At 40.5% G+C, this 27,110-nt stretch overlaps 3 protein-coding genes across 5 annotated transcripts in view; 2 read left to right on the top strand and 1 right to left on the bottom strand.

Annotated features, from left to right (window-relative positions):
- The first annotated feature begins 4,081 nt into the window (after positions 1–4,081).
- LOC128856751 (uncharacterized) lies at positions 4,082–4,947 on the top strand. The gene is made up of 2 exons (XM_054092066.1): positions 4,082–4,418; positions 4,505–4,947. Exons 1-2 carry the CDS (start codon positions 4,407–4,409, stop codon positions 4,838–4,840), a joined length of 348 nt encoding a protein of 115 aa, XP_053948041.1. The 5' UTR covers positions 4,082–4,406; the 3' UTR covers positions 4,841–4,947.
- A 768-nt stretch (positions 4,948–5,715) lies between these two features.
- Positions 5,716–9,718, bottom strand: LOC128859058 (ribonuclease Z, mitochondrial). 3 transcript variants are annotated; one of them, XM_054095752.1, is made up of 5 exons: positions 9,427–9,718; positions 8,665–8,872; positions 7,959–8,610; positions 7,103–7,910; positions 5,716–7,043 (listed from the first exon to the last, which is right to left on the bottom strand). In XM_054095752.1, exons 3-5 carry the CDS (start codon positions 8,598–8,600, stop codon positions 5,914–5,916), a joined length of 2,580 nt encoding a protein of 859 aa, XP_053951727.1. In that variant the 5' UTR covers positions 8,601–8,610; positions 8,665–8,872; positions 9,427–9,718; the 3' UTR covers positions 5,716–5,913. The 3 variants fall into 3 exon arrangements, with proteins under 3 accessions (XP_053951727.1, XP_053951726.1, XP_053951724.1); XM_054095751.1 differs by having other exon boundaries at positions 8,689–8,872; positions 9,427–9,717; XM_054095749.1 differs by having other exon boundaries at positions 7,959–8,872; positions 9,427–9,717.
- Positions 9,719–9,902: 184 nt separating this feature from the next.
- Positions 9,903–27,110, top strand: part of LOC128859056 (tyrosine-protein phosphatase corkscrew) — a 75,570-nt gene continuing 58,362 nt past the window's right edge. Inside the window, exons 1-3 of the mRNA XM_054095747.1 lie at positions 9,903–10,215; positions 11,252–11,439; positions 11,523–11,649. Coding sequence (XP_053951722.1) covers positions 10,202–10,215; positions 11,252–11,439; positions 11,523–11,649 — 329 coding nt within the window. The 5' untranslated portion in view covers positions 9,903–10,201. The remainder of the gene's footprint in view (positions 10,216–11,251; positions 11,440–11,522; positions 11,650–27,110) is intronic.

Raw genomic sequence — 27,110 nt, 5'->3', positions numbered from 1 at the left:
GTTTTAACCAAATCAAAATATGCGCATGAGGTAAGCATATTTTTTGCCATTCCACAGAATACATGAAACATTGTACATCTCCGTAAACTTTATGTTTTACAATGAAATCCATTAGAGACTGTAGCTTTCGTCTAAACACTCTTGCAGTAATGTCATGCCTATCAGTAGCTGATTGCCCAGTATATAAATGATTCTTAATATCATCCCATTTCGGATTGCATGTGAAAGTTATGAATAAGTCGGGTCGAGCATAATTTCTGACATAATACATTGCATCTTGGGCGTATTCATGCATATGCCTTGGACTGCCTGTATACGATGAAGGTAATATTACCATTTGACCAATGTTATTAACGTTGGTATCGTTGCTAATTGCATCTCGTAAATGTATGTATTCGTCACAGCATAATTTTCTTTGGTTGAATCTAATGTAATTCAATCGTTCTGTTTCTATTTTCGCATACATGTCAACAATATACTGATGAAATCATTTACGACATTTTAAAATGTGATTCTCTTGATTTTCTGTTATCATGATTTTGTATGCATAATAATTCATTGCGCTTACAGTTTTATTTGTTTCTTGACCATTTGCTGGATTTATTTGTTTTATATCAATCGAATAACCATCTTCACCACGACATAACATAAGAGGATATTGTAATGCATCATATTTTCGATGCGTTTCATTAACACGTTGCAGTGTATCATTTCTTCTTTGCAAAACAATATCTCTTGGTTGAAATTCATCTCCAGATATAACAATTGCAACCTCGTTGCTTGAAGTTGGTTGATTGTATCTTCCACGATGTTCGCCGCCAGGCGTTTTATTTGCATCAATTTTAATTTTATGATTATCAGATGACAATCTTTCGATTGTTGTTTTAAAACTTTGCACCAAAACATTGTGTGTGTGTAATAAATCTTGTAACTCTCTCATAATGACTTCGTTTATATTTCTGGAAAATGCACACCGTGCTTCAAGATCATCATCCTTGTCATTAATGAAATAAATTTGCAAAAATTTTGACTCTTGATCGGGTAGTGGTAGGAATGAACCTATTAAGTGATATGCTTGCCCTTGAATCTGAAAAAAGCCATAATTTGTGTCCATAAAATTTAATGATTCATTAGATGTGTCAGCGAATGTTGTTGAACGTTGAAGTTTATGTATTACCTTGAACGTTGGCATGAAGTTATCGGTTATAATTTTTCCAGCACCAAAAGATGTCATTTGAAAACATGAATTATATGTGGAATTTTTTTCAAGAAAATGTTTGGAATCGGGTGATGTTCCCGATAATAATGTAGCTAATGGTTCGGGCGGATATTGTATGTCTGGTAAACGAACTTTTCCTGCAGTGCAACACATGCCTGGTGTTTCAGTTTTGAATTTCAATGCTTGACAAAATCCGCAAATTTTATCCATACTTCCAATGACACCTTATTTGTGAGATGAATAATCAAGTTGTGGATTATATTGAAATGCTGCACCATTCAAATTTACAGAATTGATATTTATTGGCCGATTTTGAGAACGTGACCTAGTACGATCTCTTTGTTGACTTAATCTATCAGCATGATTTTCCTCACTTTCATTTTGTCTGTGATTTTGCACATTTCTATTGTGACGTGTATTACGTCCGATATTAGCATGTCTTCTACCTCTTGGCATTTCTTTTACCGAATCAAAGTGGTCTTCTTTATGTCACCCTGAGCTCTTGATTGCTACTTTTCTTGTTTTTAAACTGGAATTCAAATTAACATACTGTTAGCGCCATCTTTTAAAAATATAATTGAACTGTGAGCACGCGTTGAAATAAAAATTACACCGAACAGAAATGGGAAATGATCAGCAAAAATAATATATATTTTTGAAAATTTTCTTGAAAATATCTACGGAAAGTGTGAAAACAATCTCTTTTCTTAAATGTCTTAAGTAAAAACTTCTAAAATATTAATTATTTTTGCCGATTTCTGTTGTGTGTATTTTTCACACCATTTATTCACTGTTTCACTTGTTATCAATCATTTGCAAAATTAATATATATTTTGTAAATTTTTCGAGAAAATATCGTTGGAAAATGTGAAAACAATCTCTTCTCTTAAATATTTCTGAGGCACTTTTTTTATATCTTTGGTTGATGCCTGGAAACTGCTTCACTTGAACACTTTACCAAATAAAACACTTTCTTGTTAGTTTTAACACTTACTTTCACTATGCACTATTACTGATATCCTTTGGTAATCTTCTAAGAAAACGGCCTTGCTTAAGTACTTTTTTAGCGACGACCTGTTCAGGTTCGTTGAACTAATGGTTTTGCTTCGGTTATCCCGAAGTGTGGGTGTAAAGAAGAAGTATTTAAGCAAAGTGTTAAGTTAGTCACAGCAGCATTGTGTTACGATTAATTATTGCAGGCGGTCAGCTACAGCTGTGCCTGCTAATTTGTATGTTTCTATTCTATGCGAATGCAGGCGTGCAGCCACTGCTGTATGAATATATGTATATGTATGTACATATGTTTGCATTCCATTGAAATGTATGTAATGGAATGAAAATTTTGGCATAAATACTGCTGCGTTAACTTGTACATATGTGAGTAAAATGTACGCTCCATGCAACCGTTTACAATAACAACCACACGCATAAAAAGAACGCTGCCTCGTGTATACTGTGTGTTGACGAAGAAGTAAAGGAGATTTTAACCAAACATAGTTACAAACCTTCTTCACATGTGTCTCTTCAATGTGGCAAAGTTTGGTTAAAATCGGTTGAGCCATTCTCCGTAAAGTTCATCACAACGCGAAAAACGGCTGAATTTTTATACATATAGATGTGACTGAATATACCATTTTAACTGGTTGTAGTACATTAGGATGCAATCTCTTAACCTGAAGGCGAGTTCCCAATTGGTCTATATCTGGAGTCCTTAGTTGCCCAGCGAAAAGAAAAGTCTTCTTTTCATTAGCATTTATCAACAACTTACAATGGATACTCATGTGGTTCAAACACATTCTAGGGTTATCCAGGTCCACGTTTTGGTCTATATCTCGAGACCCTAGTTACGGAGGGGCATTAAAAATACTCTATACTATAGCAATCATCAACAGCTCCCATTTGCTACCCATATTGTACAAACACATCCTTAAGTTATCGGGGTCCACATTTTGGCCGATATCTCGAGACCTCAGTCACGGAGCGGCATCAAAAATACTCTATACTATAGCAATCATCAGCAGCTTCCATTTGCTACCCATATTGTACAAACACATCCTAGGGTTACCCGGGTCCACGTTTTGGCCTATTTCTCGAGACTCTGGTATCCGATTCTTAAAATTTCAAAACAAAAACCATCTACTGAATAGTCTAAACAAAGCCTAAAAATTTGGTTTAAATCGGTTGATCCATTCTCTGTAAAGTTCATCACAACGCGAAAAACGGCTCAGTTTTTATATACATATATAGATTTATTTGAAGCTAGAAATTTTATTTGTCTTCACGAGTAGCCTGCTTTCTGCGCTTCTACATCCACTTGTCCATCCACGTGTTGGCTGGTCTTCCGCGTCTGCGACTCCCTTGGGGATCTCAGTCCAACGCAGCTCTTGTGATTTCGTCCAGGGGTTTACGCAGTGTATGGCCGATCCACTTCCAATTGCGATGTCGTCTTTCGAGGATAATATTCTGCTATTCTAAAAATTTATTTTAAACTTTGTGTTAGTAAAATCTGTTAATTGCTATACGGGGATATTGAAAAATAATTTACCAATACAAAATTTCTTAAAACTTCACTTTTAAACAAAAAATCATTTCAAGTCTTCCGAAACAATATTTCTAGCCAAAAGTAGACAAATGCGCTATATTAATTAAATGCAATTTAATCTGATAGTCGGTTCTACGTTATTGTAAAAATCCGGATTTAAGAGCGGCCAAGGACTGCCACTTCAGCGGCATTGCCCAAGAACTTATGATAAATGTTTTATGCTGTTACAACAACAACAAGCGCATGCGGGGTTCTAAAATATCATTGTTGTTGTAAAATATAATTTACCACCACCATTGCTTTCGATGAGTAATGAAAGCATTCCACGCAGCCGTTAGCGCAGGCGTTTCAGTTATTGTTCAACGTCTTCTAAGGGCTCCAAGCTACCAAACGCCGAACGCCATTTCTGCTTTGTTTCATTTTCTTCAATGCACAAATATGAAATTACTGATGTGACTATTGTTGCTGCTGCTTGAATGCTGTGCCACCGAGTTACGCAAAACCGCGTTGCAAGCAAGCCGCCAATTCAAATTTTTCTGTATAAATAACGGCAACGTCTAACGACAAAGCATCAAACCTTCAGCAGCAACAGTTAGTACAGCATCAGCTACAACGCAACTAAAAAACTAAGAAACAATCATCAAAATGAAATATCTGGTAAGTGAAGCAGTAAAACATCTACTCCTAACAGGATATGGGAGTCAGCTTTTATGTGCCCAATACATTTCGTTATCTGTTTGCAGCAAGTTTTCTTCATTGTCATCATCTGTATAGCCGCATGCCTGGCGGCTATTTCAGAACCGGAGGATGTGACTGCCTTGGAAGAGAAGAAGACTGAAAAACGTGGCGCTTTCGGCTTCGGCTATGGGCACGGCTACGGGCACGGCTATGGCCATGGCTATTATGGAGGTTATGGTTATGGCGGCGGCTATGGTGGTGGTTATGGTGGCGGCTATGGTGGTTATGGCGGCGGATATGGTCAATTTGGCGGAGGCTACCCACACTATGGCGGTCCATCATTCTACGGCGGACACGGTTACTACCCTCATGGCGGTTACTACGGCGGCGGCTATCACTGAGTGGTATTAAGGGAACTAAGCACCTAACCAAGCACATAATTAAACATAATAAGGCCGCGAAGTGTTCGAATAGAACTGCTTTTTTTGTCAAATGTGACGTTTTCAACAGCAAATAAAAGTTTTGTTTTAAAGTAAACTTTGTTTTTATTTCCGTACTCGAGGGACTTATTGCAGAATTATTCGCAATCTTAATTACCTATTAAATAGGTTGTAGTAAACTTGGGTTCTCTTTTTTTGGCCATGCTGAACCAATATGCCGCCCTCTTTTTCTAGAGAAGACATTTGAGGCGCAGTTGCATTGACGTTGTTCTTATTGTAACAGCATAAAAATAGCACTAAATGTTTGTGCAGCTATTGGAGTGACAATCCTTGGCCGGATTTAAATCCGGATCTTTCCGGTAACGCAGAACCGAGCCGTCATCACTATCAGTTTTTTTTTTTTTTGAGAGACTCATAAGGTTTTTAAGCCATTTGAGGTTGAGCTTTCTCAATGTGGCAATTGTTTTGACGTAATCTCGTACCACTATAGGTCTCTTATCGGTTTCTCAGATCCACTTAGCTCTTTTTGAAGGTGCGTTGGTTACCACCCGGAAAAGCTGCTAGTTAGTGCGCTATAGAGGATTGGTGAGGAGTAAACGGTTCACTGGACAGGGTTAGTTTAGTTAGTTAGTTAGGTTAGTTAGTCCTTGGTCGGGAAAACCCGAGTCATTCCGGTAACGTAAAACCGGCTGCCATGGGAATGGGCATATCAGCACTCATACTGATGTCCTTACCTACGTTTGACCGATATTCGCAGAGTAGACCATTGACACAGACATCCAAGGCCTTCGATCTGCTCGTATACTATACACTTTAAAGACAATGTCACGTTTTTGGTGTTTTTCGCTCTTTTATTGTACTTTGAAACATACAATTCATATATTTATATAACCACATTCGAATTTAGAATTAACAATTAAATTTAAAAGCGTAATAAAAATAAACCTAGCGTAATATACCTTGTTTTTTGAAAAAAAAGATAACAGCTTATTTGAATTAGTATATACTTGAATTTACCACACGTTCTTTACAACTTAGTCCGCAGTCATCAACTTTCGTTTTCTTTCCAATTTCAATTCCCGTTTCAGTGCCTTCTGTTCCAGTTCCTCAGCGTGCTCGGCAAAAAGTGCATGCAACGCGGGGTACATGAGGTGGAAGTGTTCCAAGTCACCCAACGTTATTTGCATATTATCGAAAGCTATAGCTACATTACACATCTCGTCTGCCTCCTCTTTACCGCCCATTAATTGTTGCATGCGTGGCAGCTTGGCGTAGCGCTGTGAGAAATGTGTGAGTATGATGTGCTGAGCTTGCATTTCACGCCCTTGTGCAATGGCTTGAGATATAGTGCTGTGCATTTTCTGTTTCGCCTCGTCAATCAAGTCATCTTCCATAGTCGCTTCATGTATTAGTACTGTTGAGTTGCGTCCGAGCTCGACTAAATCTCGACAGGGCATTGAATCGCCACTGTAGGTGATTTTCACTGGTGTAGCGCTCTCTGCCGTCGCTGACAGCGTAATACTAACACCATAGGAATGAGGACAGTGACGTACCAGGCAAGTGGCCACCGAATCAAAGCCAAGGTCGGGTCGAGTTTCATGCAAATCCATTGGGGTTTCCAACATTTCCGCATTGCCTATAAGCGTGTATGCTTCCGAGATGCCATCGATGCGCTCATTATAGAAATTGAGCCAAGGTTGTATTTGCGCCGGTGCAAAAAGTAATATTTTTTGCTCTGCTGCCGGCACATTCACTTGCTGCAATAATTTCTGTCTCTCGTTCAACAAGCCAATTAATCCGATGTGATGATCGGCGTGTAGATGAGAAATATAAATCGCTTTTAGATTGCGTATAACCCACTCGGCATTCGTTTTGCCATAGAAACGCACAATTTGACCGAGTGTACCCTCGCCACAGTCGAGTAACATAAAGGAATTCTCTGTTGCTTCTACCATGATAGCGCTCACATTGCGTGTTTTGTTTGGTATGCAAGAGCCTGTGCCGAGGAAGGTGATCTTGGGGTATGCAGCGGTGCATTTTGGTTGTGGCAGCGCTTGTAGGTCTATCTTTAGTTTGCTGAGGCACGCAGGGAAGTCGGGTAGTTTCTGCGTCTCATTGATATATTCACTAGGATTCAGCTGCGCTTCGACGCTGCGATCGATACCTGTAAAATAAAGGGAAGTTAGTAATATCATTAAAGAGCAGTAAACTACAAAAACTTACCTTTTCGCGGCCGTAAATGGAAGTTCGTAAGTGAATTTATATTAGTCACTTGGGCGTCTGATACAGTATCGTCCGCATTGGCCAAATCCTCAGTGCCATTCCCCTCGCACTGCTCTTCTTTGGCCGAATCGCTTAGCTTAGTTTTCTTTAATTTAGTGCTTATATTCAAACTATTGCAGGACTCAAGCGCTTCTGCTAGTAAAGGAAATGTGCGCGCATTTATTTGATTTAGTTGGTATTGTATGCGATGCGCCGATACATAGCCGGAAAAGTTATTGTGCGGCGAATTCAAATAGAGATGTTGCGTGCGTGGTGTGAAGTTTTCCATAAAAGAGCGATAACAGTTGTTTTCCCGCATATGCGCCGGCGTAAAGTGGACTACGAGCGCCACTTCATTTTCGCTTTCCTGCTGCAATGTACGGAAGAGATCGGCGCGCGACTGTAGTGCAGGCAAATACTCTTCGGAGGGTATATCCAAAAACACGAACGAAAGCGCTGTTTCGCTGGGTTCGCTCACGTCCTTCGAATACACAATTGTACCGTCGGGTAGTTTAACATCACAGCCATTTTTTAGTTGTCCCAGAAGCGGGCCAGGTGGTACACCTCGTTCAACACATTTCACTAAATTAAGTGCACCTGGCCGTGGTTTCAGCGTGCATATGTAAGCGACCACCATTTGATTGTGTGCGTCTATTGTGGCAGAAGGGTTTAACGGCACTGCCGGTTGCTGTTTATAAATCGGCACATACTTGACATTCATCACTGAATCCTCAAAACCGTCTAGTTGTGTACAATCGCGCGTATTTACCTAAATTTGAACTATTAGAAATAATAAGCTAAATACACTTGCGCTTACCTTTAGCGCCTTGAGGACTACAAAACGTTTCATACTGTGCAGTATGCTATCTAAATGCGGTGGCCCATGCAATGCCATTTCCTTAACGCCTGCGTCTTGTACTGTTAGCGCTAGGCCAGGAAAACCGCCTACAGCGGGCCAAGTATTGCGTGTGACAAAAATATGTTCTAGTCGCGCTAGCTTAGTTTTGTGCTCATGTGCTAAGCGCTGAGTACCTTCGCCACAATTGAATAAATAGCGCGCTTGATCCGTAAATAGATAAATGGCATTCGGTGATCCATTTGCTCCGGCACCCAGTACTTGCAAATTCACAATACCCGGTATGTAAGGCGTTGTTTTCTTTTTGGCTGCTTGAAGCTGTTTCTCTCGACGCAGCTGTGGCGGCGCTGAGTTTGTCTGCCGGGTGATTCCGGCGACTTGGGAGAGTACATCGTTGAGTCTCACATTTTTTAAAGTTTTTTCTGGAGACGAATCTATCTGTTGATCCTTCGTTATAACTGTTTGCTGTCGTTCAGCTTCCTCCCCACTAACAATATGAGAATTTGATCCTGGAGCATCCATTGTAAGTAGTTTGTAAGCGCGCGAGTATTGAAAGGTTTTAACACGTGCAACGCTACGTCTTACTGAGAAGGTGAACAACATTCGTGTTTACCTGAGAGTAGTGCTTGTTAATTGTGATGTTTTAAAATGTTGTTTGACGAAATACCATTTCATCTAGTTCTTAACTTACTCTGCTACGATTGGTTGATGGGGAGAAACACATGCGTTGGCTACGAAAACGCCGATTTGACATCACATCACAGCTGATACGCCTTGTTGATATATTGCAATTGGGTTGCCATTTCTCTTCGCAAAAAAATATGCTTCGTTTTAATAGCTCCCACTGAACAAAACAGAGTTTCAATTGAAAACAGCTATCGAAAAAGAAAAAAAAAAGTTGTTTCGGTTATTACTAAAATTTTCGAACCAAGACGAATCTATACAAGGTAGTGACTCTAGAGCAACAATAACATTAAATAAAAAAATAAATAATTGACGCGTACACTTCTGTTAGGTGTTTGGCCGAGCTCCTCCTCCTATTTGTGGTGTGCGTCTTGATGTTGATCCACAAATGGAGGGACCTACAGTTTCAAGCCGACTCCGAACGGCAGATATTTTTATGAGGAGCTTTTTCATGGCAGAAATACACTCGAAGGTTTGCCATTGCCTGCCGAGGGGCGACCGCTATTAGAAAAATGTTTTTTATTAATTTTGCTTTCACCGAGATTCGAACCAACGATCTCTCTGTGAATTCCGAATGGTGATCACGCACCAACCCACTCGGCTATGGCGGCCGCACAATAACATTAAGTTTGTTTATTACCTTTCCCAGTTAAAATACGTAGTGAGAGCAGTAAAAGCGAAAATGAGAAAAAATTCCACCAAAAGTACATGAATCGAAAACTAGGCCAAACATGCATGTATTTACCTTATTTTAGCAAATTATTCTAAATGTTTATGTTTGTGGTCGACAAATGCTTGGATTTTGACATCTGCAAGCTTTATTTACAGCTGTCTCACGTTATTACACTTTCGAGTACATTGACCCTTTCGTAGTAAAAACTTGAAAGAATTTCAATGAATTTTTTTTTGATAATTAACACTCCTATTTATATCAATTTTATTTTCACAATTTGTCTTGTTAATATAAAAATTTCAATCAGAATGTGAAGAAACAAACAAAGAAGCGGGGCCATACAAAATATCCGAAAATACTAATTCGCAATAAAAAAAATCAAATCAGCTGCTCTAGTAATAACATCCTGCATGAATTCATTGCACTCTCTTTTCGGGGATATTCATCTATATTAGAACCACTGACCGTTCTCTAGCTATACCAACAATACACCGTGTGCAGAATACAGCTAACATTTGCTTACTTTGCCCCAGCCTTGGCAGCAATGTCCGGAATATCGTAATTCCGTTACTTTTCCGTTTCTTCACTTTTGGGGCGGAATGTCAGCCCCAAAGAAAATGACAATAGAATTGCACTTGTGTTGGTTTGCCAGTTTGCTAAAGTAGAAGAAGAAATCGCAAGAACGTGTGCGGAGTAACATTTTAAAAGCAGCAACAGCAGCAGCTGCCAGTAGCAAAAATTGAGGTGGAGAAGGAAAGCGAAAAGACACAAAGATAAAAGCTGGAACAAAAAAGAAGTGTGTTGGGAGAAAAATTTTTCCTCGATATTGAGCTAAAATTATCAGAAAATGTCCTCGCGAAGGTAATTATAATGCAAAGTGCAGTAAGATTATGACAATTGATAAAACCAGCGCAGGCGTTTGAAATGAAAAACACGTTTAAAATGTGGTCAAAAAGTGAAATTTGCAAATTGGCATTGTTCTCGTTTGGCACTACTATATGCAAGTACTTTGTGTGTACGTTGGTGTGTGGCTGCGACAGCGATAGCGGCCGAAGCTAAAGCTGCTGCAGCTGGCTGGCTGATTGTCTGCCTGCCTGCCTGATTGTCTAGCAGTTTGTTGCTTTATTGCTGTGGCCTTTTGTTGCTGTTGCTGACTGCCGTTCGTTGTGCCTCGCTGCTGCGATCTACTGTTGCTGAGTGCATGCTGCCAATCGTTTACCCGTATGCTTATTATGAGTGTGTATGTGTGTATGCGCGTTTCACAACGCTACTGTCATCATTGCCACCACCCGCACCCTCCAAAGTGCGTACAACACCAGCACGAGTACCAGCACGCCCGTCTAATAACATCAAACTTAGGAGCGGCAAACATATTATAAATAAAGGGTGAAGGAGCATAGCATTTGAGAGATGCGGGAAATTAAAAAAATTTAAAGGCGCTACAAAACGCTATGCAACCAGCTGTAAAATGACAAGACTTTCCTCACGTTTTCAAATGCGTTCGGTGAGATATGATAAAATTGCTTGTCAAACTAAGATTACACCTACAAATACAACATTCGTGCCACCTAGTCACCCAGCCACCCACGGCACATTTGCACACGACCGGCTTTATACTCGTGTCCTGTGCGCTCAGCTGACGAGAGGAAAATGAGTGCCATACGCACACTTACAAACAAACAAGCATACATACAAAAGGAAAATAAGTCGTAAACACGCGTAATAAACTGAAGGATTCCGTTCGCCAGCTAAGAAATAAAAATGGAAAACAGTGAATCCTTGTGCTTTTCACAAGCAGAGAAGCGCTTTGAACTATTACGTAGAAAAAAGTCAAAATATTGGTTAATTTCCGCATTACGATAAGTTTACTAATATAATTTTTCCGCTACCTCTACAGATGGTTTCACCCAACAATAAGTGGTATAGAAGCTGAGAAACTCTTGCGTGAAAAAGGTTTCGATGGTTCATTTCTGGCCCGCCTGTCATCCTCAAATCCAGGCGCATTCACGTTATCGGTGCGTCGCGGTCAGGAGGTGACGCACATTAAAATACAAAATAATGGAGACTTTTTCGATTTGTATGGCGGTAAGCAGCGATGGCGTACTTTTCATTAGAATTATTAAGCTAAAAATATTTTCATTAACCATCATTGCTTTATTACATTGCAGGGGAAAAATTCGCTACGCTTCCTGAATTGGTACAATATTATATGGAAAATGGCGAGCTGAAAGAGAAAAATGGTCAAGTAATTGAGTTGAAGCAGCCGTTGATCTGTGCTGAGCCCACAACGGAAAGGTGAGTGCGAAAATTTAGTATAAAATAACTATGTACAAATACATATATAGCTACATATGTACATGAAGACATTGAAATATGTAACACAAAACAGAGAAAAAAAGTGAAGAACATTCAAAAAAGGGTCATGAGTCATGAGTCATGTCAGTGCGAGATTATGACCTGAAGAAAGCCTATTTTAGTGATTTATGCTTTTGTATTATTTTGTATACAATACTATAAAAAAAGGAAAAAAATAGATCAATGTGGTGTATTGCCTGCAGATTGTATTTTAAAAATATACTTCACTAATCGCGAGGTGGTGAAATGCATATCGCTCATTTATTGTTTTTTGAGAAAAGTATGCCTGCTAGCTCTTCTATGCTGCACCAAACTGATATGCCTACTCTTTCTCGCTATGGCATCATATTCGAGAAGAAGTTGTATTGAAGGTTACAGGGGTTATTGAAGGTTACAGCATTGGATAAAATTCCATTTATTTGAGATTTGCCCTTCCACGTCACGGTCTTTTGTGCTCTCTACTCATCACTGTGCCTCACCCCCACCCAATTCCCTTATTAAACTTAAGATACAGCTGGCTTGGACTGATCATATGTGCCTTTATTCTGGCTGCGAATGGCCGATATGTCTTAACCTTCTCCGCGCTATAGCGGTTGAGCATATGTCGAGTCTATGTAGGTGGCTGCGCAGTCTGCAGTTACCTGTGAGAAAGCCAGCGAGCATCCTCAGTTTATCCATCTTCTAAGATGCCTGAAACTCTTTTGATGGTAAGGAAGATCTCAAGTTCTACCCATACTTCTGGTACTCCACGCTACGAGTCCTGGTACCCATATAAGCCTGATGCGATAGTGCATTCCTAATAAATTTAGTTTCTTTTGTTGTTGTTGTTGTTTTAACAGCATTGGTAGCCCTGTCAGTGTAGGCATATCAACGGTCATCTTCGTCTAGTTCATCTAGGGGTAGGCCCAGGAAACATGCTGTTTCGACAGGTTGGGTCCAGAGGGAGAGGGGTGTTAGATGAGTCGGTTTTAGGGGGCATGTGAATAGGTGGTTAGTGTCGTGCGGGGTACCTTCACATGCCGGACATGTGTTTGGAATGTCGGGGTCGAATCTGGATATGTAGGAGTTTAACCTGCTACAGTATCCAGAACGTAGTTGTGCCAGTGTTACACGAGTCTCACGGGGAAGCTGGAGCTCTTCGTCTGCAATAGGTGGTGGTTGGACTCCGATTACGGCATTCACAGGACGGGAGTTCATGAAGGTGGTGACGGTCTCCCGGTGGATGTCGTTTATTGACTGTCTAAATACTGTCCGGTCCAGTAGGTTGCGGTCAGTTTTGTCCTAGAGCGTAGTCTAAAAGGTGTCTCCTGACGTGCCTGGGAGGCGGCTCAGGCTTAAGCAGGTGTCTGCAGGGGTGAAACCTTCGCTAACACCCAGCAGGAACTGCTTGCTGAGCAGTTTGTTGTGCTCCACTACTGGGAGCATTTGTGCCTCGTTATGTAGGTGTTGGATGGGAGACATCAGGAGGCAACCGGCCGCTGTCCGAATGGCGGTATTTTGACATGTCTGTAGCTTTATCCAGTGCGTGTCACTAGTTCCAGGCGACCAGAAAGGCGCAACATAGTTCAGAACCGGCCGACCAATTGCCTTAAATGTCGAAAGCAACAGTTGTTGTTGTTTTAACAGCATAGTTAGCCCTGTCAGTGTGGGTATATCATCTGTCGTCTTCGTCTAGCTCATCTAGGGGTAGGCCCAGGAAACATGCTGTTTCGACGGGTTGGGTCCAGAGGGAGAGGGGGGTTAGATGAGTCTGATTAAGGGGGCATGTGAAGAGGTGGTTAGTGTCGTGCGGGGTACCTTCACATGCCGGACATGTGTTTGGTATGTCGGGGTCAATTCTGGATAAGTAGGAGTTTAACCTGCTACAATATCCAGAACGTAATTGTGCCAATGTTACACGAGTCTCACGGGGAAGCTGGAGCTCTTCTTCTGCAATGGGTGGTGGTTGGACTCCGATTACGGCATTCACGGGACGGGAGTTCATGAAGGTGGTAACGGACTCCCGGTGAATGTCGTTTATTGACTGTCTGAATACTGTCCGGTCCAGTAGGTCTCGGTCAGTTTTGTCCTGGAGTTCGTCAGCGTAGTCGAGGAGGTGTCTCCTGACGTGCCTGGGAGGCGGCTCAGGCTCAAGCAGGTGTCTGCAGGGGTGAAACCTGCGGTAACACCCCAGCAGGAACTGCTTGCTGAGCAGTTTGTTGTGCTCCGCGACTGGGAGCATTTGTGCCTCGTTGTGCAGGTGTTGTATGGGTGACATCAGGAGGCACCCGGTCGCTGTCCGAATGGCGGTATTCTGACATGTCTGAAGCTTTATCCACTGCGAATCACTTGGCCAGGCGACCAGACAGGCGCAGCATAGTTTAGAACCGGCCGGCCAATTGCCTTAAATGTCGAAAGCAACAGTTCTTTGTCCTTGCCCCAAGTGCTGCCGGCCAGCGATTTGAGGACCTTGTTGCGATTTTGGACTTTAGTGGCAATTGCGGTTGTGTGCGCAGAGAAGGAGAGCAAGCTGTCAAAGGTTACACCCAAAATTTTGGGGTTATTCACAGTCGGAATTGGTGTGTCGTCGACTTTTACCTTAAGGGACAGCTTGACCTCCTTTGTCCAGGTGGTGAAAAGGGTCGCCACAACAGTTCTTTGTCTTTGCCCCAAGTGCTGCCGGCCAGCGATTTGAGGACCTTGTTGCGATTTTGGACTTTAGTGGCAATTGCGATTGTGTGCGCATGGAAGGAGAGTAAGCTGTTAAAGGTTACACCCAAAATTTTGAGGTTATTTACCGTCGGAATTGGTGTGCGTCGACTTTTACCTTAAGGGACAGCTTGACCTCCTTTGTCCAGGTGATAAAGAGGGTCGCCGTGGACTTGGTGGGGGAAAGTTGGAGATTCCTCGCAGTGAAAAAGCGAGAAAGGTCGGTGAGGTAGTTATTCACTTTGGAACACAGGCCATCAATGTCATTGCCCGACGCCATTATCGTGCAGTCGTCAGCGTATGAGATCAGGGAAACTCCCGCTGGTGGTTGGGGAGCTTCGAGATGTAGAAGTTGAACAGCAAGGGAGAAAGGACACCACCCTGTGGTACACCTTGCTTAATCTTCCTCTGCTTTGATGTTTGATCTCGAAAAATCACTGACTAGTGCTGACCGCTCAGGTAGTTTGCGGACCACCTTGTTGTTGTTGTTGTTTTAACAGCATAGTTAGCCCTGTCAGTGTAGGTATATCATCTGTCGTCTTCGTCTAGCTCATCTAGGGGTAGGCCCAGGAAACATGCTGTTTCGACGGGTTGGGTCCAGAGGGAGAGGGGGGTTAGATGAGTCTGATTAAGGGGGCATGTGAAGAGGTGGTTAGTGTCGTGCGGGGTACCTTCACATGCCGGACATATGTTTGGTATGTCGGGGTCAATTCTGGATAAGTAGGAGTTTAACCGTATATCGTATTTGCGGACCACCTCTTCAGCCCTGGCGAGAGTGTCGACTGATAAATATCATCTAGTAGCGTGGAGTGGCTGACTGTATGGAAAGCCTTCTTCAGGTCCAGCGCTACTAGGACAGTCCTCTCGCAGAGGCGGTTTTGGTTAAGCCCGCTGTTTATCTGGGCGTTTATGGCGGTGAGTGCAGTGGTTGTGCTATGCACTCGTCGGAATTCGTGCTGATGTGGGGCTGGGGCCAGGTGTTTCGTGAAGAGTGGGAGTAGGAGGGCTTCAAGTGTCTTTACTACTGGGGAAAGGAGAGTTATCGGCCGATAAGATTCCTCTTGGTTGGCGGGTTCCCCAGGTTTCAGTAGTGGGACCACTCTCACTGCTTTCCACTTGTCAGGGATGATGAGAGTGGCCAGGGACAGATTGAAGACCCTTGGGAGGAATCCTACTCCCAGAGATCCCAGATGCTTCAGCATCAGCGCGTTTAATCCGTCAGGGCCAATGGCTTTTAATGATTTCGATTTGTTGATGGCCCCCTGAACCTCATTAGTGGAGAAAGTAAGTGGCGCACTGTCGTTCGCCAGTTTGTGTAGCCTTCTGGTAGCACGAATTTTGGTTCTGTCGACCGGAGGATGCAGTATGAAAAGCCGGCTAAAATAGCTCGCGCATCTCCTCGGGTCCGACGAAGTGCAACCGTTGAAGGGGATAGCCACCTTGTCGTTGTGCTTCGTCGGGTTCGACAGGGACCTAACGGTGGACCAGGGCTTACTCACCCCAGAGGTGAGGTTACAGGCCTTCAGGTGCTCAACCCATTTGGTCCGCTTATGTTGATTTACCAGTTGCCGGATCTCCAAATTGAGATCCCTTATGCGGGGATCCCCGGGATCGGCGTGGCGTAGGTGGTCACGCTGGTTTCCTAAGCTGGCTGCTTCGGCTGGGAAATGGGGACGAATGTCCTTAAAACTTTCAGCTGGAATGAAGCGAGCCGCAGCAGCTGTGAGCACCTTGCGGAATGCGCGTTCGCCTACGCGCACATCGGTGGGGATGGGAAGAGCGGCGAAGGTGTCCTCGGTGAATTCCGTGAAGCCGGCCCAATTAGCTTTTTTAAAGTTAAAGTAGGACCGGTGATTCGCGGAAACAAAGTCGCCAGGTCTTTCAATCGAGACGATAATGGGCAAGTTGTCTGATGCAAGCGATAGCATAGGTCGCCACGTTATGCTAATTATCAGACCCGCGCTAGCTATTGTTAGGTCAGGCGAGCTGCTGCAATTGCCCACTACCCTGGTGGGGGCGTCGTCGTTCACAGTGCTGAATGTCGAATCGTCTATCTGCTCTGCCAGTTGCTGTCCCCTACGATCATTTGCAGGCTTGAATGTCAAAGATCGTGATGCGCATTGAAGTCACCTACAACCAATCGGTTTACACCTCTGATGAGCGCCCTATATCAGGGTGATATCCTGCTGGGCAGCAGGTATATATATGTTAAATATTTCGAGCTCGGAATCACCTGTCCGGACAGCTATGCCTTGACATTCTAAGGTGCTGTTCCTGCGGTCGATTCCTTCATCGATGAGGCGATACTGCACTGTGTGGTGGACTATAAACGCTAGGCCACCACCATTGTCTCGCTCGCGATCGTGTCTGTGCACGTTATAGCCATCCCTAGCGTGCAGCTTGGTTTCTTGGACCGCAGCTATTTTAATACTGTGCCAGCTCATAAAGTCAACTATCTCGTCGACCTTACTCGTGAGTCCGTTGCAGTTAAATTGTAGAAGCTTGAAGCTTCTCGGTAAGGTCAACTATCTCGTCGACCTTACTCGTGAGTCCGTTGCAGTTAAATTGTAGAAGCTTGAAGCTTCTCGGTAAGGTCTGTGTAACTCGAGGGGTGAGGGACGCGTGGGGTTGTCTACGTTGGACCTGCTGCGCAATCCACTGTGGTTGTTGCGGCCTGATGGTGGTGGGCGGCCGCGCCTCCAGGGGCGGTAGTGGGTGCAGAGCTCTGCAGCAGGGGGCAACGTAGGCAGTTGTCCACTAACGGGTGGTGCGCAGGCCGGAACATCTCCGAAAGTGGCACCAGCCATTGCAAGAATTGCATTGGACTGATACCAGATTCCGAGGTATTACGGTCTGACACACGGAACAGACTGTGCGGGGGACCAGGAGCTGCTGGTTTGTGCCCGCACTGGGGTTGGAGCAGGAAGGAAAGGGAGGGGTTGAGGGGGAGTTGTGTTGCTCCGATAGGCTCCTCACCGTGGAGGTGGCGGTTTGTAGTGCCGGCCTATCAGGGGCAGTAGTAGCCGTGGAGGCATCAGACGCCTGCTGGCGGGAGCAACACGTGGCCACATACCGTGTGGACCACTCACTGTGTGACTTAAGGCCTGAACAGGTCTTAAGGTGGCTCCACCCGTTGCACTTGTTACACCTAACCGAGGTGGAGTTCGGGTGAAGCCGTTTGTAGCAGACGCAGCAATAGAATATTTCTGGCCCAGGGTTGGATTCGATTCCAGCTTATAAGTAATGTAGAAAACCTTGTTGTAATCGCAAAAAGCAATTCATATATTTTGTAGAATGCTTGAAGAGTAAAGTATAAGTTCTGGTCGTTTTAAATATTTATCCTATTGCGCTCAATTTACTTATCAGACCTTATAAAAATTCTTACTTTTTGTTTTCTATTATGGTATTTTACTATACCGTTTTAATATAATATATACAAATCTTCTATCAGCATTTTTATCTTTTGCACACACCTTTTCTGGTCTTCCATATATTTTATTATTTAAATTTGCATACATTTAGGCACCATTTTTATTAGTTTATTGATTTATTGAAGACACATCGAGAGGGACACCAACGCACTACTTGTCAGTGCAAAATCTTATCTCTTTTTTATTCATAACAAATACTTTGTTCTATTATTTATTGTTTACCGGATTCTCTATTACGACCCACTTAAATACTGAAAATTTGTTCACCTCTTAAGTGATGTGCGCAAGTGCTTTGGGTTGGTCATTGTAGTCTATTTATGGTGCATAAATTATAAATGAAAAATCAGTTACGAAAAAGGTGTCAAGAAGACAAATATTTAAGAAAAAAGTAATGAAAAGAAGTGATAATCTGATCAAAGGTATTCAATTTTGCTGTCGTTGCTGTGTTCATTTCAAGGCACTTAAAACATATAATTCTTTCTCCTTATACGGGGATGATGGTTTGCCGCTCAGTCTTCCTTAACAATTGCTTATGCTACTGAGTACTGAAATATAAATAGAATAAAAAATAGTTTAAAAAAACTAAAAAACACGCTTTTTTTGCCAATCGAACTAAAAAGTAGAAAATAAATTTTAATGACAAAGAGACCTATAATGAAGTAATAGCAAATCGAACGATCAGTCATAGTCAACTACCTCAGAACAGAATTATAACAAAAATTAAGATACAAATAGAATAATTCAAATTAGAGTTAAAAGCGTGTGATGCTTGATATAGTAAATATTACAGTCATTCTATTGGCAACTACCTATGTACAGAAGGTTATGAAAGTGAAGCAAAATGCATCCCACGCTTTTAACTCTAATTTGAATTATTCTATTTGTATCTTAATTTTTGTTATAATTCTGTTCTGAGGTAGTTGACTATGACTGATCGTTCGATTTGCTATTACTTCATTATAGGTCTTTTTGTCATTAAAATTTATTTTCTACTTTTTAGTTCGATTGGCAATAAAAGCGTGATTTTTAGTTTTTTTAAACTATTTTTTATTTTCTACTTTTTAGTTCGATTAGCAAAAAAGCGTGTTTTTTAGTTTTTTTTTTAAAACTATTTTTTATTATGAATGAAAATTATTGTTATCATTGCAGTCAGTGAATTAATGATTCGATATATTCGTGTTATATTTAATTCCTTTCTTATCGACTGTGAGTCTAAAGCTATGCAGTTATCGGCCGTGATAAAGAAGTAATCGGGATGAAGAACTTATTTCGTGGAGGGAGTCTGAGAAACGGCTACCCCACTCCATTGGCCAGTTTTTTTCGATTTTCGTGGTGTGGTGCACTATGAATTCCTTCCACCTGGCCAAACTGTTAATAAGGAATATTATTTGAGCATTATGCGTCGTTTACGTGAAGCAATTCACTTAAAAAGACCAGAATTATGGGCCAACAACTCTTGGTTTTTGCATCACGATAATGCACCGTCTCACACTGCACTCGTTCTTCGTGACCATTTCGCCAAAAATTCAACGCATATCGTTCCGCAACCACCGTATTCGCCTGATTTGGCTCCGTGTGACTTCTGGCTATTCCCAAAACTCAAGAGACCACTCCGGGGAACGCGTTTCGAGTCGATTGAGGAGATAAAAGCTGAATCGAAGAAGGTGCTGATGGCTATACCGGAAATGGACTATTTGGCATGTTTCGGGGATAGGAAAAATCGTTGGCATAAGTGTATTTCATCGAGAGGGGATTATTTTGAAGGGGATGAAATTGATTTACAAGAATAAATAAAGATTTTTCATTTTACAACCAAATTTACCTTACTTTTTGCCCACAGGTAAAAAAAGAAAATATTAATCCTGGCAATCCTAATAAGGATAATGGAAAACTTTTATCAAATTATTGCATTGTCATCGGTCCTTGATAGGTGTGCAAAATTTCAAGTCGGTCAGATTTTTAGAAGCCAGTGAAAATTAAGCTCAAAGATTCCGTTACATACATACATACATACATACATACAACCTGACCTAATAAAAGTGTGTTAAAAAAGCTACAAACAAACAATAAACCGCAACTATGTGTAGAATGTTTTCCTAAATATTCCCACCAGAAAAATTAATTTTTGCACTGATCTCCATTAAAAAATTGAATTTTTAATTTTAAGTTTATTGTTTTTCTACTGATTTCCATTTGAATTTACATACATATATATTTTTATATTTGTTTTGTTCATGAATGAATTAATTTTTAAAAGAATTAATAAAAAGACAAATTTTAATTTACAACTTTTTTATTATCCAAAAAAATAACATTAAAAATACACAACGGCCATGGGAAATACACCAAAATGTTCACCACAGGCCAGAGAATCCAAATTCTATGTAAAATTCTATATTAAAATGTACAAAAATGTGTGACGTGGCCTCGGGGTAATATTTAGGTGTCGCATGAAAACGTGCGACGTGGCAGCCAACGTGTTAAGGGGTTACATGAGTTTCGTTGGTTCAAAAAATCGACTTATTTTTTTTTGGCTTATTAATTTCTACAACATCTCAGGAATATTATCCTAAATTTTCAAGTCGATCCGAATAATAAATTCGGAGATACAGACTTTGGAATGTGTGCGCTCCAAGCCACTTTTATTGTTCTTCAAAACTTTAAATGCGTTTTTCTCGGAACTGTGTTTTCAAAGTCGGTTGTCAAATGTTCTCGAAAACTACTCAACCGATGAAATTTTACACAGGTGTTCGAAATACAATTTACTCGTGCTTGAACGAAGGATTTTGTTTTTTTCTCAATTACAACTATTTAAAAAAAAACAAAATGTCAAGCAAATTTGACTGAAATTTTAATTTTTTTGCAAAAATGTCTGCCAAAATTGCAATTTTTATTTCTGTTTTCTTTCCTTCGTTCAAGCATGAGTTTATGGTCTTAACTAAAACACTTATTTTTGTTTTTTCATTTTTGATGAGCCTGTCGGGAGTTATGCTGACAACGCGGACGCACCTTTTTTTCGAGGGGTCACCGGAAATGACGTCACAATGAAGGAGTTTTAATTTGTTTTTTTGAAAATTTCAGAAATTATTCTTTAAGGCAGAAAAAAGTTTGCATTAAATAAATAATATTTTACATAGAAAAAAAAAAAAAATATTGAAAATAGGCCTTTTTTTACCCGACGAAACCCATGTAACCCCTTAAAAGGATCTGCCTTGCTCTTGCGTATTATAGCTCTATCCACATTAACATCAGTTTTTCGCGGCTTTGGTTTTCTTTCCGTTTATTTGCTTCGATAGAATGAATTTTTCTTAACTACAATAAATTAAGAGCATTATAAACCATTTTCCGAGAGCACATCATCATTTCAGCTATTTCTGCATAGCTTTCTCCGTTTTGACTCAAACGGTATATAAGAGCTCTTTTCTTCGGCGTGCAATGTTTTTCACGTCCCATTTTAGTAATTACTTTAAAATTTTATTTAAGAAACAAAATTTATACTAAAAATTGCTGAAATAATATTAAAGTTTTACTCTCCGCTGCACAAGTTAAAATGTGTAATTTTTCTGTCCACTTCAAAACAGCAATAAGCGTAAAAAACGGGAAATTCCTCGCATAAATGTAAGCTGAAATGTAAAGAAACAAATTTATTTGGTCGAAGCAGGCTGTAAATATATTGAGTGAAAATAAAGATTTCCATTTTGACCTCTACGCGCTCCATTACTTGTCTGTTCTGTTTGTATACGGCTGCAGTCTAGTTCACAAGTGTCAAATATGATTGAAGTACGACGTCATTTGCAAAAATTATTAATCTTCCGATAGAGTGATTAATTTTGCGCCACCTTCGAAATACTATCTTTCTTTTCTCAGCTCAGCTCAGTAACATTTTAAAAGAATTGGGTAATGTGTAGAGTAGATGGCTTAACAGACCGACAGCTTAAGGTCGAAAGAGCCGTACAAAATGCCGTAACTAACAAAAAATCGAAATTCACTTTTTAATTGATTAAGATGCATTTCATCGAATCATATCAGATTAAATTTTAATTAATTGTTTTGTAACTCACAAGACCAACGCATATAAATATTGGCACACCTGAAGTTTATGAAAAATTCAAGCTCAAATGTTTCGATATTTTTCGATCTCTTTTAAAATTGATATGTTCAAATATAATTTTATTCTATGAAATAAGAAATTTTTCATTCTAAAGGGTGATTTTTTAAGAGCTATAGGAAAGTTTTTCAAAAAAACACATGTAAAATTCAGAAAAATGCATGAAAAAAATCACCCTGTAGTTTTTCCCCCTATTTTAATATGATTGCATTTGTATTTTAGCGCTACTTAGTTATTAACCACTTACTACCTTAAAGCGTTCATTTAAGCTGCCAACAAAATGTGCTCATTCATTTTAATTCAGTTTTATATAACAAAAATAGTTTCAGCTGCTGAGAATTTCTGATTAATGATTTATGTATTTGTTAAAAAAAAGTCATGCAAACATTTTAGAAATTTAACACTTTCATTAATTTTCACCAGAAGATTTATCACTTGTTCAAAAGCTCTTCACTGCTTAGATAAGCATGCCCCCAGTCATTAAATATGGGCGGTGGAAAACTCAGCTCACAGCCAGTTGGTAATGAGTTGTGTTCGGATACTCGTAGCCCTAAGGCATTACCACAACTCAATGTCATGCGATTGCCCCTGAAACGTTGCGCATTTGATTATCTAGTAATCAGCGATCTTAAAACGTATGTATGTATATACAGGCATTAATCTGCCTGTCAAAACAGTGTAACTTAACTGATTTTCAGTTTACTTCATTTAATGGAGCATTTTTTTCTAATAGAATTTTTGTGATTCAAGTCACGTTTTTATAAACAATATTTGCACTTCCATACACACATACATACAAACACCCGTACATTCGAGTATGTAGATATGTACGAAGAGTACCTAGGCCTTTGTGGCGGGCAAAACAGTAAAGCTCGTTGCCGTCTTAAAAAGGGTATTTTTATTTAATTGAATTGAATTGAAAATCGTACTGCTTATGCGCTGAAATTTGTAACAAATTTAATTATAGACTATAATTAAACTTATAAAATTGCTTACAACATGAGAATGTAAATTGGTTGTCGTGATGGCGATCACCTCAAACTTTTCACAGTCGATTAGTTATTACTTTGTTGTCTACTGAGCTGCATACGAGCGGGTATATTCTCGTGCATTTATTTGTGTATTTCTACTGACGCCCGATATCACGTAAATTCAGTATTCCCCATTCGGGTTTTTAAAAAACTTTTTTAGTCTTGTAAAAATAGTAAATCGAGAAAATCCTGTTTTTACCATCTACAGTTGTAGATTCCACTCGAGTGCCATTTTCGCAATATCGGTGTTGTCCTTTCGAAGTGCATGGCCAATCTAACTCCATTTTCTTCTTTCGATTTCTGAGTTGATGGGCAAACTGTTTTTGAACACGTAAAGGTCTTCATTTGGCCAGAAAGCACGGCAGGTAATGCGTAGGCATTTGTTATTAAAAACGAGCAATTTATTGTAGTTTGCGTCAGTAACTTTCCATGTCTCTGAGCCATACGGAAGAACTGATTTGATGCTTGTATTGAAGATCCTTAGTTTGGTGTTTCGGCATTTAACATTTTTTTTTTATAATTGGCGCGTACACCCTTTTTTGGGTATTTGGCCGAGCTCCTCCTCGTATTTGTGGTGTGCGCCTTGATGTTGTTCCACAAATGGAGGGACCTACAGTTTCAAGCCGACTCCGAACGGCAGATTTTTTTGTGAGGAGCTTTTTCATGGCAGAAATACACTCGAAGGTTTGCCATTGCCTGCCAAGGGGCGACCGCTATTAGAAAAATGTTTTTCTTAATTTTGGTGTTTTCACCGAGATTCGAATCAACGTTCTCTCTGTGAATTCCGAATGGTAGTCGCGCACCAACCCATTCGGCTACGGCGGCATTTAACACTGGAGTCCCATTTTTGCAGCATGAAAAAGGCTACACGATCTTTGCTAATGCCAGAGTCCACGTCAGCATCTTGCGCTTTCACACTGCCCAGATAAGTGAACCGTTCTTGGATATTTTTACTTTCAAACACACCAGTTTTGTCTTGAACATTTTTACTTCCAACCCCAACAGTTTTGTCTTGAACATTTTTACTTTCAGCTCCACCAGTCTTGCGTTTTCAACGAGCCCTTCCAATTTTTTTTTGTTCCGTACAGTGAATGTGAAAGAAAACTTATATCATCCGAGTAGTCCATGTCACTCAGCTTTTGAAATGAATACCACTGAATTCCATCCAGAGCTTCGCGTTCAGTTTTTTTCAAGACTCAATCCAACACTAGGATAAAGAGCAGAGGCGATAAAACGTAGACTTGGCGCACTCCATTTGCTATTACAAACGTCGCGCTGTTCTTCCTTTTGAAAAGGAATACAGCTCTTTGATGATAGACCCTATTGTATCTAGTACGCCATTGATTTTCAATGCTTCCCAGATAACGTTTCTATTGATGGTGTCAAAGCCAACAATATTCCTATCATAACATAAAGGATGCAATTACATACATATATGATATCTTCTTCCCGTTGTCGAAGCGCTCTCAGAAAATGGGTGCTTCAAACTTTCTGCAATTTACACGTGGCTACTTGAAATATTCGACAATATGTCAAGTTTGTGCAAATGACTTTGGAGCCTGCAATGGCCTATGAGAATAACCTTCGTCAGCATTCTGAAGTTATCTTATATATAAAATAAAGTCAACTTTTTGTGTGTGTTCGCTAACCGGCCGTGCCCTTGCACCGAATTAAACCAAACTTACACACATTGTTAAGTAGGTATTGAAGATGGTTTACGTATAGTTTGGATGCCTATTGGTGGATAGGGCTCGAGATATAGGTCAAAACGTGGACCCGGGTAACCTTCGGATGTGTATGTACAATATGGGTATCAAATGGAAGCTGATGGTGAGTGCTTTAGTTCAGAGTATTTTCGTGCCGCTCCGTGACTAGGGTCTCGAGATAGAGACCAAAATGTGGACCCGTGTAACCTTTGGTTGTGTATGTACAATATGGGTATCAAATGAAAGCTGTTGATAAGTGCTTTAATACGGGGTAATTTTCATACCTATTGATGACTAGGGTCTCGAAATATATGCCAAACTTTTTGTGTGTGTTCGCTAACCGGCCGTGTCTTTGCACTGAAACCAAACTTACACACATTGTTAAGAAGGTATTGACGATGGTTTCCGTATAGGGTTTGGTTTAATTCGGTTTTTAATGAACAAATGCTTTAGTTCAGAGTATTTTTCAAGCCGCTCGGTGACTAGGGTCTCGAGATAGAGACCAAAACGTGGTATTGAATAAAGAAATAAATAATATGAGAATAAAGAAATAAATTATATGAAAACCATATCTTTTCTGTTCTAAGCCATATCTATTCTATTTTAGTGTGCCCAGCGAAGCGGGCCGGGTTTGCTAGTTGTCTTATAAGTAAACGAAGCGAATGAAACGTTTCGGGTTGCACTCTCGTAACAAATGCTTTGCCGGACATCGCTTTTTGATAAATGTCAGAAATTTCTTCAATTTTTTTATTTCAAAAAGAAGCTTCAGGAGCCCACTCTCTTAAACTTTTTTCTCAAACGATGTCTAATAGGACTCGTTTAGCTGTTTACCCTACAGCTCTAAGCGTTTATCTCCATTGTATTGGCCATTATAGGATTAATATAGTACATAGATATGTATATACCTATGTACTTGCATATCAATATCTATGCACTTCATTTGCAGGTAGGAAGTAATTAACGGATGCTGAAAATCGCTTTAATTTTTACAACACTTCCATTGCAGGCAAGTCTCGTAAAAAAAAGCCAGCAAGCAAGCCGCGAGCAATTAAAATCAATTTGTATGTCAAAATAAAATCATTTAATGCTTGTGTTTTAAAATCATGACTAAATAACTTTTCTAAATTTGCGTTAAATTGTTTAGAAGCTTAAAACACTGAGGCACACTTATGCAATTAGATAAGATTTCTCGGTTGGAAATGACTTTTACAGTGTTGGGCTGACTATCTGCTGAGGCATTGTGTGGTGTTTCGCTGTACTACATACATACATACATATGTATGTACATATAACTCAACGAAGTAAAATTGTCGCAAGGTTTTGAGGAAAACCTCAAGATGATTCATTTACATATCTCCACCGCTAGTCGCTGCTTATCTAGGGTTGAGTGCCAAGTGAGAATCTAAGTCCGCGCAAGTTTTTCAGTTCAAAAGTTACAATTTCATTAGGTCAACTCGGAAAATGTGAATATAACATAGAGCGTTGCTTGTTCGCATTATTTACATTCTTTGATAAGGCTGCCGACATCCATACGGTTCCAATTAAATAACATAAATTACTTGTGTATGTAGAAAAATGAAGTCAGCTATGATTTTTTTTTTTTTGAAAGCCTCAAAAAGCAGTTGCAGTCGCAAATGCCATAATAGATCTTCATCCGGTTTGTGCGCGAGCTTTCTGTTTTCTCCTGTTGCTGCCTTAATGTCAATATTCAGATACGAACGTCAATATCCATATCGACTCTATGTGGCGATGTGAGTTGGTGGATGGTTGTGTGCAAAGAGTATCGAACTTGACACCAAATAAAGCGTTTTTCAGTAAGAGCGCTTCAACTTTTTTTTTCGAATAAAACACAAACGGTTTGACTTTTTTAAGTAATTTTTTTTTTATTATCGAGTTTGAACATATACATTTAAGTATGAAATTCGATTTCTTTTGCATGACCACCGCGTGCACGTTTTACGAAGTCCAATCGTTGAACCCAATTTTCGACCACTCTTTTGCATAAATCGGCCGAAATTCCAGCAATTTCGCGTTCTTGGCTCTGAGCTCACAAATCGTCGCCGGCTTGTTACTGTAGACCAATGACTTCACATAACCTCAAAGAAAATAGTCTAGAGGCGTCAAATCGCACGAGCGCGGCGGCCATTCGACCGGTCCATTTTTGGAAATAATGCGCTCATCGAACTTACTCTTCAACAAATCAATTGTAGCGTGTGCTGTGTGGCTTGTGGCCCCGTCCTGTTGAAACCACATGTCGTCTAAGTCCATACCATTCAATTGCGGCCAAAAATAATCGTTTATCATGTCGCGGTATCGATTTCCATTCACAGTAACGTGGCGATCGTTCTCGTCAACGAAAAAATATGGGCCAATTACGCCGCCGGCATGTAAACCGCACCAAACAGTGATTTTTTCGGGATGCAACGGTGCCTCATGA

This window comes from Anastrepha ludens, chromosome 3 (genome assembly GCF_028408465.1).
Source record: "Anastrepha ludens isolate Willacy chromosome 3, idAnaLude1.1, whole genome shotgun sequence".
Lineage (NCBI taxonomy): Eukaryota > Metazoa > Arthropoda > Insecta > Diptera > Tephritidae > Anastrepha > Anastrepha ludens.
Note: the sequence above shows the minus strand (reverse complement) of the source record. Positions and strands in the feature narration are given on the sequence as shown.

Excerpts from the sequence above, each read along its gene's own strand:
- LOC128859058 (XM_054095752.1), bottom strand. The coding sequence starts at position 8,600 with ATGTTGTTCACCTTCTCAGTAAGACGTAGCGTTGCACGTGTTAAAACC. Across the intron at positions 7,911-7,958 it reads TAGTCCTCAAGGCGCTAAAG|GTAAATACGCGCGATTGTAC; the intron begins GTAAGCGCAAGT and ends GTTCAAATTTAG. Across the intron at positions 7,044-7,102 it reads CCATTTACGGCCGCGAAAAG|GTATCGATCGCAGCGTCGAA; the intron begins GTAAGTTTTTGT and ends TTTATTTTACAG.